This window comes from Ornithodoros turicata, chromosome 1 (genome assembly GCF_037126465.1).
Source record: "Ornithodoros turicata isolate Travis chromosome 1, ASM3712646v1, whole genome shotgun sequence".
Taxonomy (NCBI): domain Eukaryota; kingdom Metazoa; phylum Arthropoda; class Arachnida; order Ixodida; family Argasidae; genus Ornithodoros; species Ornithodoros turicata.
The window spans coordinates 232,059,616-232,077,644 of NC_088201.1; the positions used below are offsets into that span (position 1 = coordinate 232,059,616).

General features: G+C 44.0%; 1 protein-coding gene across 1 annotated transcript in view; it reads left to right on the plus strand.

Annotated features, from left to right (window-relative positions):
• LOC135379083 (uncharacterized) overlaps positions 1-18,029 on the plus strand; it is a 37,492-nt gene that overhangs the window by 553 nt on the left and 18,910 nt on the right. Inside the window, exons 2-3 of the mRNA XM_064612332.1 lie at positions 940-1,052; positions 5,375-5,594. Coding sequence (XP_064468402.1) covers positions 940-1,052; positions 5,375-5,594 — 333 coding nt within the window. The remainder of the gene's footprint in view (positions 1-939; positions 1,053-5,374; positions 5,595-18,029) is intronic.

The window sequence follows — 18,029 nt, forward strand, 5'->3', positions numbered from 1 at the left end:
GACATCGCCACAGGGCGTCGCGCGTGCTCACAGTTGTCGTGCGACCTAAAGCGCCGAATTATGATTCTTGCATTGCGCTGACCTTAAATGTAGTAATGCGAGATGTGTCAGTCAGGATGCGTCCAATTAGCTGCGGTTTACAGATAGTGTCTGCATTTCGCGCTATACAGTGTACCAAGCTTCCACAACTGTAATTTATTAGTAAAAGCGAAAAAGTGAACTTCACTTAACGAAAAGATGAACTTGCCGGGTTTGAAGCCGCGATCCTGAGGCGGACACGGTACCGAATGAGCCACCGAGGCCAGCGTCATGCGTCATGTTCAACCTGTAGAGCAACAACCATACTGTGAGAACAAAACTCTCATTCAGAATGATATCAATGAATGGCGCAATGGTTGACACACAGCCTGTTACGCCGACGACACCAAGATGGAGAAGACCTACTTAGTGCATTGTCTCCCTGCTCCTTGGCACGTATACATAAAAAGTCAGCAGAAAAACAATTTTTAAACTGCGTGCGTCACTCACAACTGAAGTGTATTGTAGGAAAATAAGGCATAAAAACACAAGTACCCCGATTAGTCCGGCATCAGGCGACACCTGCCGAGATACCGGACTTAATACATGCGGAGCGGGGCACCGCTCCCAGTAGATAATAAGGCGCGTAAATTAGCTGTTATTAGGAAGGCAATTTCTTTATCAGACAGTGCGACACATGGTTAGCTAGCACATTTGCCTCCTCCCGCTGGAAGTAAGACTTAAAAACACACTAAGATAACGCCTTCACACTGGAGCAGTTCGCGGATTGGGCTTTATGCGCGATACTCCGGCGCTACAAAGATCGGATCTCGGGTGTATGTCGACGCCAAAAAGATTCTCGCACAATCACACATTATACCATCTCTAAAACTGAAGTATTTTTGTTTTTTATCGTTCCAGAATGGATTTAAGCACCACCACAAAGCCGATACGGGCGAAGTGGTCATCCCGAAAGGGATGTCAAAGTCAGTGAAGTTTACGCACGTCTTTTATTTTCCCGACGACTCATCAAGGTAAGTGAAATAACGTAATAAAACCGTGTTTTGTCTTCAGTAAACATTTTTCCGGTTGAGAGGTAAGGGTTGTTCGTGTTTCCCTCTTGTACTCGGCTACGTATACGTCATGGATTGACTTGTTCACCTCGTGCGTGGGGAACCACTTCCCTCCATAAATAGAAACACCGCCTATGCTCCTCCAACATTCCCTGCCAGAATGCTTCCCGGCCCTCTACTTTCGAACGACAAAAGCGCGCCATTATACACAGTAAATATTTTTGCACCCTTTAGGGTGTAAAAGCGGTGTAATTTGCTGATAACACCCCACTTTTTTTTTCAGTTACACCCTTGTCAAGCTACAAGGGCGTTACATGCTGCAAGGGTGGTCAAGACACACAATTGCTATAGCCTCCTTCTCGAGGTATATACCTCGAGAAGGAGGCTATAGCAATGGTGCCCACAAGGAGTGTCTCATTTTCTGCGAACGAAAACGGGTCACCATTGGAGCCACTAAATAAGCTTTGCTTCAGAGTACCGACACTGAGGGCCAAGGGAGAGCAGGAGCGCCATATTGTTTCCGCACCACACCGGTATCATCCCCATTTGAGGATCAAATACGGCTAACATAATCCTCCCTGTGGAACAGGGTAGTGTCACTAAATAAGCTACGCTTCAGAGTGTCTGACTCCAGGACTGTGACCCCTCCAGGGACTGACTCCAGGACTGACTCCAGGACGTCGACTGAGTTCCAAGGACGAGCATGCACCATCTTGTTTCCGCGCCATGCTACACACGCGCACTGCGCACGTTAGCGCACGATGCCATCTATCGTGAGGTAGTGAAATGTTCCTTTCGTTTACAAGCAACAGTTGACGGCCTTGAGCTCACCTCGACATCTTCGGGACGCTCTGGTGGGCAATAGATGGATTATCGCACAGCAATCATACATATGCTTCTCTATCCCACAGCGAGCATTGCGTTAGCCGTCTTTGATCGTCAGTTGGGGATGGTACCGGTGTGGTGCGGAAGCAAGATGGCGCTCCTGCTCTCCGTTGGACCTCAGTGTCGATACTCTGAAGCGAAGCTGATTTAGTGACTCTAGGACAGGGAAGCGTGTATGATTGTTGCGTGATAACCCATGTATTCTCATTGATGAAGTGATGTCAAGGAGAGCTCAAGGCCGTCAACTGCTGCTTGCAAACGAAAGGAACATTTCACCCGCGTACGGAGATGCGCTAACGTGCGCAGCGCGCGTGCGCGTGGGTAACGCGGCGCGGAAACAAGGCTGCGCACGCTCTTGGACTCAGTGTCCATACTCTGAAGCGTAGCTTATTTAGTGACTCTTGTCGGCATGCATTTCAAGAACTACAAAGTATTAAAATGCGACGAACGTTACCCGTTTCCACGGGATAACGGTTCCTCTGAAAGCTCCCCTTGGTCCCCTGCGTCGTTCGCCACGAGACACGCACAGTAAACATCCAAGATAACACACACAAAAAAAGAAAGAAGAGAGAAAGCAATTGAAATTAAAACACCGCCCTATTCACACACATATATTCATCGTACTGGAACAGTGTACGCTGATGAACGTCTTAGTGCCGCCCGTCGACGAGCCTACCTTTCAATACGCATCGAGTTGGACCATGTAGCAGCATCGCGCACCGAACGCTCTTGAGAAACTCGATGCGGATCGGATTCAATGCGCATTGAACGTGCCGTGGGGCAGGGGTATAAAGCTTGCTTCCGCTTTCATAACGTCTTTGGAGCTATAAATTATCGTACTCGTTGAAAAAAATAGATGATCTCAGTGTGGAAGCAATGGATCACTAAATTGCGTCATCGTCACATTGCTTTGCTTCTCTTCTGTTCTGCCGAACTTTCGCTGCGATTTATTACGCGGCAAATGTTGAAATGCGTCATACCGTTCAAAGAGTTGTGCAAACGGGGTTCTTCGAAGTTGAGAGGTTTTCCAAAAAATGAGGTTTGCTGAACTTCGAAGCCTCCACGCCGACCGCCATAACAGAAACAAGTGCGGATCACGTGACCCGGGAACTATAGATGGGCGTGGCATTGACCAGGAGCGATCGCTAGAGGAGTCGCACGGCCCTCGTGTTTATAGCCCTCTCCTTAATTTTCTTTTTTGTTACCTCTATGGTTTGACGTCAGCGGCTCTGAGTCCTTGAAGACCTCAACTTCGCGGGAAGAAAACCTTCGTTATTTGGCAAACAGTCTGATTATGTGTCAAAGGTTACGTCGTTGTGTTGCCTTTTCCCAGTTTGGTCCCAATTAGGAACTCAGTAACTGGTCTCTTCTGCCGCTGTTGATAGCGTACTGACATCGTGCAGTGGCAGCGCTTCCCCGTGTGGATTTAACTGCGTCTGCCGAAAGGTGTTTCATGTAGTCGCTGGCCCACGTGATGTCTTTCAGGTGTTCTTGTGTGTCAACATGTAAGGAATGCAAAGAATTAACATCTGGAGATAGATTGACTCGGGTTCGGCCTCTTGAGCAATCGTGCGGCTGGGTGATTTCGGGCGCGATCAGGCAGGGTGGTCCGGTCGACTTCTCAGATTTTTTTTCGTTCCAAGATATTAAAGCCTAGTGCTTAGGAGGTAGAGCAGAACGCTATGTGTACCTACGCTTTGGCGCCTGATTGGATGCTACAATTCTTCAGATGACGTAACAATGGATAGAGGTACCCGGATGGCGGTACGTCTACTCGCCCGAACCCGCAAAAAAGTTTGGTTTTGTGCTAACGCTGCACACGTTCTGAAGGATAAGTAGTGAACAATAAATTGTAAATAGAATTATGAAGCGCAGAAGAACATTATTACATCCACTACACCCGTAACTGATTACCTGCACATAGGAGTTCTTACCACCTTTAAAGCTCAGCTCCGCCGATTTTCGACTGCGATAGAATGGAGCCATGCTTGGGCTGTGCGTTCGTTTCCGCACAGGGAGCATACATGTGAAAAATTTTCACCCATTTGTTTGTAGTTTTTAAGAAAACAATTTTTTAAATTTTCCTTGCACGGCGGTCCTGTGGTCGGCAAACCCTGACCAATCCCGGCTTCGTCCTGGCTTAGCCGCGCTCGTGGCTTGGCTAACGCCAAATCGTCGGTGCGATGGCGGAGATCTATGGGCGAAGGTGAATGTTTTGGGTGTGTTCCGTGATAATTGCTGTCGTTAATAGCCTCAAAGATAGTTTTGCCGGTCTTCTTTAACAAGCCTTACAGGATGGCCTCGTTGTGCAACGACGGCCGTCGTGAGCGGACATTCTATGCCCGCACTGTGCTTCATGCTACCAACAAGACCTAACACCTAACGTGTGACGTACACTTGCGCATTCTCAATAGCTTTGGCAGCGCACTATGCGCGGACTTGCTGCGCGTGCAGAAAGCACCACCAAAGCTATTGAGAACGAGAACGTGCTCGAAGACGAAGTATTCCTTATAAGAAACATGATAAAACGATGCGGTGGTCCCCGATAGCTCGTGACAGCTATTTCAGCACGATACAGCGGCCATGACGGAGTGTAAACACAAACTGGTTGCCAGGCAGAGCTGGCTAGATGTCGCTATCCAATCCGCGCAGTTCCAAGTATGACGTCACAAGTGGAACCGCCGCCCGGTAGTTTTTCTCAAATTTATCACGAAGGAGTATGGAAATTTGGAAAGCAATGTGCGTTTATGAATGAAGTTGGGACCACGGTTCTGAATATCACAACGTCTTCATACTTTCGGAACAGCAGCGGAGCTGCACTTTAAGACTCCACGCAAGGTGTGTTTATCGTCCTCGCTCTACAACTTCACAATTCGCGTAGTCCCGGTTCTAAGACGACCAACTAAAAAGCTAGGTAATTAATTGTGCCTAGTCAACTAATCCGTTCGAATCCGCACAATATTCTGCAGTTTTCATGCACGTATAACGCACGGTGTTTTTCTGGTAGTCGAACTTCATACATCGACAAGTGACTAAGGTCCCATTTGACCCCATTTGGCGGGATATGCGTATTAGGCGAAGGAAGAGGAAATGGGACAGGTCAGCCACTGGCAGCAAATTGATCCCGGTTGAGTCCAGTACGCAATTAGACGTCAACTACAACTACAACTTCAGCACATTGACAGTCAATTGAGTTTTACTGAATCCAATTCATGTCCGATTGTGTCAAGTCGAAGCCCATTTATTCCTATTGCAGACAATGCAGAAAACCTATTTATTACAATCAGAGCTTTTAACTGGGTTACCATGTCTCTCCTGATGTCACTGTATGATTGTTACGAGAGTTTCACCCCCCGAGAAGTGCCTGGCACCGTGTCATATTATACCTTTTATTTCAGCAAAGAGTACCGCATGTATTATAAGGACACAGTGTCGAAAAGTCGTATGGCTTACATAGTCGACGGCCCCGTTGTCAAGAGAAGTTTAGGAGTCTACGAGCACGTGACAAACTATAGCGACGAATACATCAACCTTGACTACAGCAACCTCAAACAGGAAGACTTTAAGCACGGAGTCTCTGTAATCCAGATGGATGCCAACGAGAAAAATGAGTTTATGGTAAGCGTGTTCCTCCCATCTACATAAAAAAATGGAACCACATACTAGTTTTGTCACCTACTACCACACTTTACGAAAGGAACAGGACGTGCTTTCAAAATTTTGGAGTCTCCTCTCGCGTCTTCTCTCGAACACATCAGGATGTCTTGCTAGAACGTTTTCAGTCTCCAATCCGCAGCCTCAATAATTCCTATAAAGGAGAAGAGATATGCTGTGCCCAGAAGCTGCCGCGTCCTTAAAGAGTCCATCCCGGTTCTTCTCTGATGGTTAGCAGTGTGAAGCGCTTGAACCTGAACTGACCGGCGCTTTTTCCTTGAACCGGGTACCTCGGGCTTCACTCTCGGCCACATATGCAAATATACTCCCTTTTTTTTATAGTTTCGGAGAGTTCCTTTTCCAAGTTGGGCAGAAAATCCCTTCGCTAATTTTAGAACGTCGCTCGTCTCTCTAACCCAAACTGGAAAGTCTCTGCTTCATAATCTCCACTTTTTTTTCACATTTTTTTAATGAGTAAAACATCCATTTGGGGTCCTTGATACACTTCCGTGAGGATAAAAGCGCAAAAAGGAGACAAACGCAGACGACACAGCATAGAGCACGGCTTTCAACAATTTAATGGACTGTCAACCCATCTTCATTTATGCAGCAGGAATTCCCTTTCCCTCTCTCTGTGATATTGTGATACTCTCTGTGCTAACACACGTGTCCTCACCTTTACCAATCAGCAGGGCTTCCCAAATCTCTCTCTCTCTCTTTACTTTTTGTATTTCACAATATCGGAGAGGGAAAGGGAATTCCTGCTGCATAAATGAAGATGGGTTGACAGAGAGAGAACTGATGTTCTGAGGGTGGAACAACATAGAAAGCGCAAACACATACAAAGCCTCAAATTGCCTAAGAAATGAACGATGAAAGATGAAAGTCACTGAAAAGGTTATCTTTCATCTTTCACAGTCCAGTGAATTGTTGAAAGTCGTGCTCTAGGTTATGTCGTCTGTGTTTGTCTCCTTTCAGCGCTTTTATTGTTTGGAAATGAACTGCTACAACGTTCTGCTTGCAACCCGTAACGAGGCTGGAGACCAATAAGATGTCTGCCCCGTACGCACCAATGAGATTGGGCACCTCTTGCCGTCCCGTTCCGTGACGCCATGGGAACATCCGCTGAGTCTGTTGCCCTCCCTATTGATTCGTTCTTCGTGTTTCGTAACGCTTGCTCACTGTAGCTCAAGTGCCACAGTGCTTGGAAATGTTATCCACTACCGTGCTAGGTGCAGAGGTCGGCACTCATGCTCACCTTTCTACTCAGCTCATCGTTTGCTCGCTCCTGCTCAGCTGATTCTCCACACTGAGCATGAATGAGCATGCTGATGAGGGGGATCTTTGTCGAGCATCCCACACTCTTAAAAAAAGCGTGTACTTTAACTCATTTTTTGCCACATATATAACACCCTTTTGGAGAGTACAACTACTCTCGAAAGGGTGTCTCCTCACTCCCTCATGGGAGTAGCATAACACATTTTTCCCTACTGGAGAGTAATATTACTCTCCGGCTGGGAGACGGTGTTATGCTACTCCCTTGAAGGACTGAGGAGACACCATTTTGAGAGTAATTGTACTCCTCAAAAGGGTGTTATATATGTGGCGAGGAAAGGAGTTAAAGTACACCCTTCTTTTGAAGAGTGCACGCTTTGACCACAAGACCGCCCTTCGCCCACTATCTTCTGGCCACCATTGCAGCGGTTCAGGACACAAAGAAGGACTTAAGGTGCTATCAGGGTTAGTGTCACTGAATAGCTTCGCTTAAAGTATTGCATTCCTTTTCCCCGGCTCTATGCAGAGAAGCCGTCTGGCTACAGTAGTCAGAAAAGCTAGTGTATCTAGCAGTGCCTATCTAGCAAAACAATTGCTAGATACGCTAGCTAGCGTATTTAGCATCCACAAACAAGACCGCCCCCGTCCCCGCCCCATCCCGCTCTTGCGAATGTTAATTAGGGCTCAACCACGTGAGCGCCAGCCCACAGATACCGACCTCACTGTATCGTCTGAGGAATTAACCACGTGGGCACCAGCCCACTTTCACGACTCCATCTGGTAAGCCATCCCTGCAACATGCCTTTCTTAATATTATAATTAGGTGCACGCCCTACTGTGTTGGAGTAAACCACGTCAGAGTGATACCGACCTCACTGTGTCATCTGAGGAATTAACCACGTGGGCACCAGCCCCCATATCGTAAGCCAGCCTCCAGCAAGTCCCTCGCACGCGCAACACGCACTTCTTATTATAATTACGTTGCATGCACACCTACTATGTAATTAACTAAGACTGGGCACGCGCCTCAGTCTTATAAAAACGGTGCATGCAAACGGAGATTAGTCAGAACACTAAAAAATGGTAGACCAGTTCTACATCAATTTACTCTCAAACGCGGTTGAACCAGCCCACGAAGCTGTCGTTATACCCTTCTTAATAAGTTTACCTCCACCCTCTCGCAGATTTTAAACCTGACCAGTTGTGGCTGACCACGTGGGGGCACCAACCCCTTTGCTTGCCTGTAGGATGCACTCACTGAATGTCATCTTAATTGTGTAGTTCCATCAGAATGATATACCTCTTGTTTTAAACAAACTACGTTAACAATGAATAATTAGCTTAGTTATGAAATCAGAAATGTGCCATAACCGTTCATCCATCTAAGGATCTTAGTAAAAAAGAAATAATAATAAGATTACGAAGATTAATTTTTTATGGATAGTTGCACAATTCTTACTCGATCCTGCAAAAGCGTATACGAAGAGGGGAGTCAAGTCCTGTAGATCTCATAAACAAAATACAGAGGAAGCGTGGACCTCCACGCGAAAGCTTGTACAAACTAAACTTAAACAAAAATCTTCAGTGTCGGCTTCTGTATTTTGTTTATTGGATGCCTGCAAGGATAAAACAATAGCTCGATTCATACATGGCACAACATTGTTCAAATATTTTTTTTCTTATTACGTTTTAAAGTCGACAAGTAGGACACCTCGCTATCGTCTGCCTAATGGAAATGGTTGATGAGCCAATCGACTCCTTCCGAAGTGCGAAGAGACAGTATATACTTAAACTTCAGAGCGCTAAGAGCGTAACCGAAAAAAAGAAAAAAAAAAGGCCTGCAGCTCTGATCTTCGACAACCGATCGAAAAAAGAAAAAAAATGCACCGGCCGCCGCCACAACATCATTGCGAATTGCAAGGATATGGCATAGCTAGTATTGAGAAGTGATTATGGACAGGGTGCTAAGGGCGTGTAACCGACAAAAGGCTTACCGCTTCGAAATTCGACATCCGACGCATCATGGGGGAACATCATGATATTCATTGTAGAGATTTCATTAAACATGCTTGGACTTGCAGTCGACCAGGCTACCTCTTCCCATTAATCCGTTTTGTGTACGACACGGATTAACTCTCGAGAAATGATAAGATCACTTTTTCCGTATTCCATTAAGATGTTGTTGTGTTAGCGACGCTTTGCATATTAGACGACGGGATGGCTGAAGGTCACGCTGTTTCCACTCAGACTGTGATATCTCTTCTGCTGATTTGCATGAGCACGCGAGCAAGTCGAATAAACGCTGGAAGATACACGATGTTATTGCAATAGCAAGCATTTGCATATAAGACAACTCGTTGGATAAAGGTCGTACCTTTTTACTCTAGCCGGTGTCGCCTTTGCAACTCGAAGACAGGAAAAATAATTACTATGCGATACATGTTGCGCCGCAGGAAAAAGAAGAAGAAAAAAGACGCAGTATACTAATGACAGCTACCTCCATGCTGACTGCTTTGATTTCTGAACAGAGCGAGCCAGCCCGGGTAAAGCCGTAATTACCTCTCAAGGATAAACGATAATCTCACTTTCCTCATCACGTCTTTGGGGCGAGACGGTCGACGCTGCACTCTCATAGGCAAACGAAGCGACTTCTATGTAAGACAGTTCGTCCGCAACGCTTTCCGGACTGAGCTGGAATGTCAAGTGAATGCCACTTGATTGTTTTCAGGTGGATTCACTTGACATTCCAGCTCAGGTTTTTCCGTGCGGGTGTTTGACTGGAAAAGCAGACTAAGGTGAGTACATGCTTTTTTCTTTTCTCTTGTTATAAGTTCTTCCCCTGTGAGCGTGCAAGGTCACAGCCATTTATGGAATGCATGTCCATGAAAGAAAAAAAGAAAAGAGGTTCATTCCTTCCCACTGCCGACATGCAAATCTTTGTGATTTTTAAAGCACACCTTCTTAGATCGTCGCAGTAGATGAAATGAAAAATAAACGATTGCAAACAGTACAACATTATTTTTTTATTTACGACATTGCATTGCGTTGTATGTTTTGGAGAACATTGCTAATTTACAAGTCGGCTTCACCTAACTTCTACGTGCGTTGCGGGAAGTCAACGTTAGGAAATGCTCAGTCTTGCTGGATTGCTTGTTTCTTTGCATTTCAATTCAGCGGAACAGTGTTTTTTTTTAATTGTTTGACTTTGGTTCTTCATAAAACATATTTTCCAGTTCATCGTCTTTGTTGTAACTACTCCGACGAGGTTGAAGGGCCATCTCACATTTTGGGCTTGTAAGATCGACTTCTTCTAAGCATTTTTTAGCTTCTCTCTTTCATTTCATGTTCGGGTAACAACAGAACACTTCACCTGCACGTCAATGGCAAACAGGTCAGAAAGAAAGGAATGTGTCTACCTTCATTTGTGAGATGTAGCTAGTCTTCACCCAACTCCTACATGCATTGGGGGAAAGCCTACTTTAGGAAATGTTCAGTCTTGCTACTGCATGTTTCTTTGCATTTAAACTTAGCGAAACGGTGTTTTTTTTTATCGTTTGATTTTGGTTTGACATAAAACATATTTTCCAGTTCATCTTCCTTCTTTTGCTGTAACTACTCCGAGGAGGTTGAAGGGAAGAGTTTGAGATCTTCCTTGACAACAAGGCAAAAATGTGTGCTATACAATGGAGAAGAGGTGGAAAACTTTTTTTTTCAAGTTAATCCACTCGGGATTCCAGATGAAGATTTTTTTCTCCGTGAGAGTGTTTGACTGGAAAGACAGACTGTGGTCAGTACATGGATTTGCCCTCCTCTTTTGCAATACATATATATATATATATATAATGCTTTTCTATGAACATGCAAGTCATTTATGGAAATGCAAATATGAGGAACGACAAGGTTTCATGCCTCCCGCTGTCAGTGGCGACATGCAGGTCTTTGTGATTTAAGGAATGCTTTCCTAGTCCATCACAGGAAGTGAAAACGTTTGCAAACAGTTACATCTTTTTTTATTTAGATACAAGGACAGTGAGATCACAGCCCTTTTAGATAGTGAGATTCCATAGCCAGAGTGATGTCGACCAATTGTTCTGCCAAGAGAGTAAATGTTGCCTGGGCAGCGGCGAAGTTTTAACTCACGTTCTAAGCACAAACAGCATACATCTGAGCATTCGTTATCATAATAGGTCCTTGTAAGATTGGCTGTCTCTAAGCATTTTTGCAGCTGGCGTGTTTCATTTCGTGTTAGGGTAACACCAGAACGCTTCGGTTTACCGTTTTCACTCCAAATGCGTACCACAAGCAAGTCAGAAGGGCACCAATGTACATAAACATATTTTTCCAGTTCAGCTTCTTTGCTGCAATTGCCCTGATGAAGCTGAAGGGAAGAGGATGGAAGCTTCGTTAGCTCGATGATCACCACAACAAGCAAAAACGTGTGCCACACAACGGAGAAGAGAACACACAAACATCTATCCATGTCTGTTCACTCACAATGAAATGAGAGGGCTTAGTACAAATGTACATTTTTATTTCCCTGATACATGAGCGGTGATTATTTTTTTATGCTCCATTGTGCACCAATCGATGTTTGAAGAGGTCAAGTGTTAGCTTGCTGATGTAGCCTGTTAAGTAGTGCCAACCTTCAGACTCGGCTTGTTCCATGAAACATAGACTCTCGGCAGCAAGATGCATAGCGTCAACCTCGTCAGCATATGTCAAAATTTCGTCCACGTGACGTGACCATTCAGCAAGTAAGGCGAAAGGTGATTCCGAGGCAAACGTACAGGCGGTGTGAACTCTGGCATACATTGTTTTTGCAGTTTTCCAAGTAACCCTGTCAGGAGGTTGATCTGGCAGCGCTTGAAACAACACCATATCCGTCACAATTTTAAAAGCTTCCACGAGCGAAGTTTTGCCTACTTGTGTTAACCCACATTCCAATATCTCCTTGTAGGAGACGTGTTTGAGACGACACACAGGCTGCATCCGAAATTCGTGTGTGTAACCTCTTCTCCATCTGCCACACACACCTCTACCTAGCACAGGCTGCTCTTCATCTGCATCTGATGATGGCGACCATGCGCCATCAAGCCGAGGATCAACCTCAGGCCATGTTGTGTCATCGGCGGCTGACTTGTCTTGACTGGTCATTACAAACCAAGGCAATTTTCTGCGATCCACTTCTTGTCCAGACTGCCAGTGAACTGAACCAAGTACTGAAGCTTCCCATTTCTAACTCGTCGTTTTATGATCTTCTCTACTTTTGGAACCTCTCTCACTCGTACAATTTCACTCTCATAAAACCCACCAATGATGTCTTGATTTTAAGATCACGTAATAGGTACGTTTTAGGATACCCTAACTTGATCGCTCTCACCATGAAGAGTTCTGACGTAAATGACCCTAAATAACGTTTTATTAGCTGATGTCTGTATTTTGCAATTCTCACTACGTCTCCAACACTGTAGCGCGGCTTTTTTGGTGGTCCAACCGGGCTGGGGTACAGTCTCTCTCGGAAAATGTGCTCGTTTTCTTCCTTTACGTCCACTGGTCTGGCAGAAAGCGATCTGTGTACGCGATTGTTGTAAGCTTTCACTACTTGAGGTAAAATGTTCACATATCGCTTGTGACCCTGGAATGTGAAGATACGGTACAGTGTGGTCACAATTGTTCGCTGAGATCGCTCACAGATTGAGGCCTTCATAGGTAAATTTGTATGGATGAGCCGGATCCCCCTTGCTTTCAGAAACTGTTGTACCGCCTTGTTTGTAAATTCTGTTCCACGATCTGTGTGCAAAAGCTTGGGTGTCCCAATTCTTTTAAAGGCAAGTTTAAAAGCTCGAATAACCTCGGGAGATCGTTTATTACGAATAGGTACAATGGCAAGAAGCCGAGAGAAAGCATCTATACAAAAGAGCAAATAGCGAAAACCATCGTTTTCGCTATCGTTTCCTTCTCTGTAATAGCTGCACTGCATCCTGCTACTGGTTATCGCAGGCGTAGGGCATCTTCATACAGACCATATATTTCTGAGTATGTTTTTCCGAAAACATTCCCGGTAGCTTTCCCAAAAGAGGTTGAAGCATTCGAAAAAAATAATGGTATCAGTATCAATGTGTACGCCTACGAAAGGGAAGACAAATCTCTGTACCCCATCAAGGTTGTCGATGACGAGCGTGAGAAACATGTGGATCTGTTGCTAATCGACTCTCATTTTCTGCTTATCACAAATTTTAATGGATTATTTCAACCTAGCGGATGGTTTCATTGCAAGAGGTGTATGATGGGCTTCTCATCAGACAGAATCCTCAGTGATCATTTAAAGATGTGTTTGCATCAGAAGGTTGCTAAGACAATTTACCCTAAGAAGGGAGAGACGGTAGCATTTGCCGGGGAACATCTCATGTCGGAAGTCCCTTTCTACTGTGTATATGATTTTGAAAGTGTTTTGTCACCTTGTTTGGAGGAAACAAACGTGTATGAGGATCACTGTCCTTCCTCATTTTGCCTTTTGGTTATACGTGCATCCGACTCACACGTGTTGCAAAAGCATCTTTTTCGTGGTCCTAATTGTGTCACAGTATTTATGGAGCTGCTGCGGAAATTGCATGACGAAATTTTAGGATGAATACATGCTTTTGCACCTCTAGAAATGACCGAAGAGAATGAGCGTCAACATACAGCAGCCACTCATTGTAATATCTGCAAAGAATCCTTTGCTAAAAGACAAAAAGTTCGAGACCATGACCATGTAAGCGGAGAATTTCGACAAACACTATGTCAGACGTGTAACCTGAAACTGAGGGTGCCACCCAAGATTCCAATCATTGCACATAATGCTAACTATGACATGAGTTTTCTCCTGTCTCATTTACATCTGCTTAAGAAGTCAGACATCAACGTGATTGCCACCAGCTGTCAAAAATTTAAAGCAATTGACATCGGCTCTTATCGATTCTTGGACAGTTTGAGTTTTCTGAACGCAAGCCTTGAAACACTGGTGAAAAATCTACGTGATAAAGGTGAATCCAACTTTCAATGCCTTCGCCAGTTTTTTCCAAATGAGGAACACTTTCAGCTGGTTGTTCGTAAGGGGGTCTTCTGTTATAACTTTGTCACCAGTTTTGAAGCCTATGATGAGCCTTCGCTACCACCTCGAGATAAGTTCTTTAACATTTTGAATGGAACCGAAGTAAGTGAACAAGACTACAACCACGCGCAGAATGTGTATGAAAAATTTCGGCTCAAGAGTCTTGGAGAGTATTCGGACTTATACCTTCTGACAGACACACTGCTTTTAGCAGATGTGTTTCAGAACTTTCGAAAGTGGACACTCGATGTGCACAAGATTGAACCGTTTCATTTTGGATCCCTTCCAGGATTAAGCATGTCTTGTGCACTAAAAATGAGTCAGGTAGAACTAGAACTAATTAACGACCCCGACGCGTACCTGCTCATCGAGAATGGCTTACGAGGAGGTGTCACACAGTGCTCCCTGAGAAAAGCAACTGCGAATGTGCCAGGAACAGAACAGTTTGATCCCGAAAAAGAAAAAAAAAAATTAACTACATTGATGTAAATGGCCTGTATGGAGCAGTCATGAGAGAACCATTGCCTTACGGAGGATTTGAGTGGCTCACTGAGGAGGAAATTGTTAACTTGGATATAGCTCAGATACGAGATGATGCCTCTGTGGGTTACTTTCTTGAGGTAGACCTAGTGTATGACCGAGCAACTCATGAACGCCACAGAGATCTTCCCATTGCCCCTGAAAAAATGTCCGTTCGTTATGAGCTATTGTCAGACTATCAGAAGGCGCTCATGAAGAAGTTCAATCTTCCGCAGAAAGCTACCAAAGCAAAACTGTTGCTAACATTATTTGATAAAGAGAGGTACTTTCTCCACTATCGCAATTTGCAACTGTATCTGCAATTGGGGTTGCGTCTCACTAAAGTTCACAGGGTTCTCAAGTTCAATCAAAAGCCGTTTCTGCGATCCTATGTCGACTTCAATCACGAACTTCGGAAGCGAGCTACAAATGCATTTGAGAAACAGCAATCAAAGCTAATGATTAATAATGTATATGGCAGGACATGTATGCAAGTCAGGAAATTCGTAAATTGTCGCCTCACAGTAACAGATGAGCAAGTGTTGAAGCTTCTACGTAAACCAAACTTGAAACAGTTCCGCCCTCTGAGCTCTCATGTCATCTTGTTCCAATTTAGTCAGTCTGTTCTTCGCATGAAGCAACCGCTGTACCTGGGCTTCACAATATTGGAATTGTCTAAGCTGAAGATGTTTGATTTTTATCATAACCATCTTCTCCGTGTAGCCCCTGATACACGACTGCTATACATGGACACTGATTCTTACATTGTGATGCTGAGTGACGATAAAGCACTCCACGAACTAGCTGACGAGCATCTAGACAACTCTGGATATGACCCTGATCATCCACTCTATTCGACAAAAAACAGGATGGTACTAGGAAAGTTTAAAAATGAGCTTCCTCGTGATCACATTCTTGGCTTCTGTTGTCTGAAGCCAAAGCTGTACGCCCTCGATCTGTGCAGCAAAAAGCAGTACAATCGTGCTAAGGGTGTTAAACAATGTGAAGCACAAAAACTCCACTTCTCTATGTACACGAATGCTCTCGAGCAGGGCACAATGCATAAAGTTAAACAGAACCTCATTGTGCACAAGGACAATGTCAACAAAAGTGTGTCAGTGACAAAAATAGCCCTCAATCCACTGGATACGAAACGCTTCATTTGTGATGATGGAATTGACACGCTACCTTTTGGCTATGGTTGAATTTTTTAATGTGTACGGATTGGTCTCTCTAATGAAGCGATGGTGTTGGGGTGTGCACCGTCACGAGGTTTCATTACAGAGTTGGCATACGGGAGTAGGAGGGAACTCATCTGTTATCACCCCCGCAACAGATGTTGCCCTTCTATTCCTGGTCCCACAGAAAAAAATTGTAATAAAGGTGTTACATCCATATAGCTATGGTTTGTCATATATTAGAATGATGTCATGTTAGAACCATGAACTAAAGCTATTGCATTATTCCACATCTATGGTTGTCAGTGTGGGATTACTTACAACTGTGAGTTAGGAGCTAGAGGATATTTGTTAGCCACGAGTGATGACTAAGCTAAGACCTGGTCTGATGAATTTCATGTCTTCCTGAAGTAATGTGTAGCTCTTGATGTGAGTGAAACAGACAGTTTGCTTTCCCATATTGCTGCATGCATTTGCGATGAAAATAACAACTGACTTTGTCTGCAAGTCACTGTTTGTAAATAGACCGTCTCAGACGAATTTGATTATATGTGCGTGAAATAACCTGTTTTCTAAGAATTTGATTATAAGAGTATGTGATAACCAGTTTCTAATGGCATGTATGTAATCTATAACAACGTCTTTGTTTGCAAGTCAGTGTTTGCAAATAGCCTGTCTCAGATGAGAGTCACTGTTTGTAAATGATCCGTGTCAGAAAATTTTTTATTATACAGTCAAACTCCTTTACAACGAAACTCAGGGGACAGCAAAAAAAATTCGCAGTAAAGGTATTTTCGTTAAAAAGGATGTCCATTATTGGACCTATAGGGCTCCAGCAGGACCGCAAAAAAATTTGCTGTAGTGGTATTTTCGTTAAAAAGGTGTTCGCTCTAAAGGAGTTTGACTGTATGTGTATGAAATAACCAGTTTCTAATAGCATGTATGTAATCATCAACAATGTCTTTGTTTGCAAGTCACTTTTTGTAAATAGCCTATCTCAGATTAGATTTTTTTTTATCACCAATGATTCATTATATAGTGTGCAAATTAAGTTGACAAATAAAGCTCTTTTCAGGCAAACTGAAATTTTATTGAATGCTCATAGTACACTACAGCATGACATATCCTCTCTTTTTCTTGGGAAATTTTTTCGAACAAGTGATTCTATCAATCTGTCATTGTGTCTGAAGTTGGTTGGTGAAAACTTCTGAGTGCACTCTTGAAGAGAGAAACCACAGGCTAGAAGACTACCTACATACAAGCAGTACAGTCCGCATGTAGCAGATCCATATCCCTGAAGTCGTTTTGCATTGTAGTGAAAGGAAGATGTTGGGTGAATAAACTGGTAGATTTCTTTGCAAACTGGTCGTATGCCATAGCTGTCAAAATAAGAAATGCTGTTGTTCTTAGAGATGTAACATAAGGTCCAGTGCTCTCCAGGAGAGGATCTAGGAGCTGTGTTTACAACATGCAGCCCTGGTTCAGCTTTTTGACTTGCAATTTCATTGCATGCAAATGTTCCACGAAACAGTGGCCTTGCGCAGTGATTTCGAGCAAAGGCTGCATAAAACTCCCATTCCTCCATTTTTTTCTATACGAATTTGACTCGTCTGTCTTTGTTGATTTCTAGCACACGAGTTGTTTCTGAAACAAAGAGAACTGTAACAGCCTCTGTAAGATTTCCACCAAATGTTAGGGTGAGACAAACATTGGCTTGTACCACAGGACTCAGCGACTGCACTTCTACATCTGGAGTGAGATGGTAGTAGAGCATAAACGTTTCTTTCTCATATGCAGCCGGAGCTAGAGGTATGTCTTTCTGCTTCAGCTTGTGAAGCAAATTCATATATCCTTTAGAGTAGATCGATCGTTGAAAGTCAAAGTTATCTGTGTACTGTTGTCCACCAACATCAAGCACAGCTCTCTTAAGCTTGAAATTTTCAATTTTAAATGGATTCCTTTGTCTGTTACCCTGGTAGGCTTCACTTCTAACCATCAATACTGTCAGCTTTGAGGGAACTCGTTCACTGTAAAGGTCATCGAAAATCACTTGAGATTGATTTGGAGCAATTGTCCTGTACTTAATCTCTAATCCTCGAAGGAGGTATGATGCTGGAGTTGTCTGAAGTCTTCGTTCGATGCCGACGAGTACACTTGGAGAAACCTGCACACGTCGCAGGTACAACACAATTCGTGAAAACTCTATAGTGTGTTTTTCAGTCTCGCTGGCAGGTGCAAGAAGTCGAAAATCATCTGTGTTCTGACGAAGGACAACTCTTATGTCGACTCCATTGAGAAGAAACTTTTCCTGTTGACATATATCACTGAAGATAG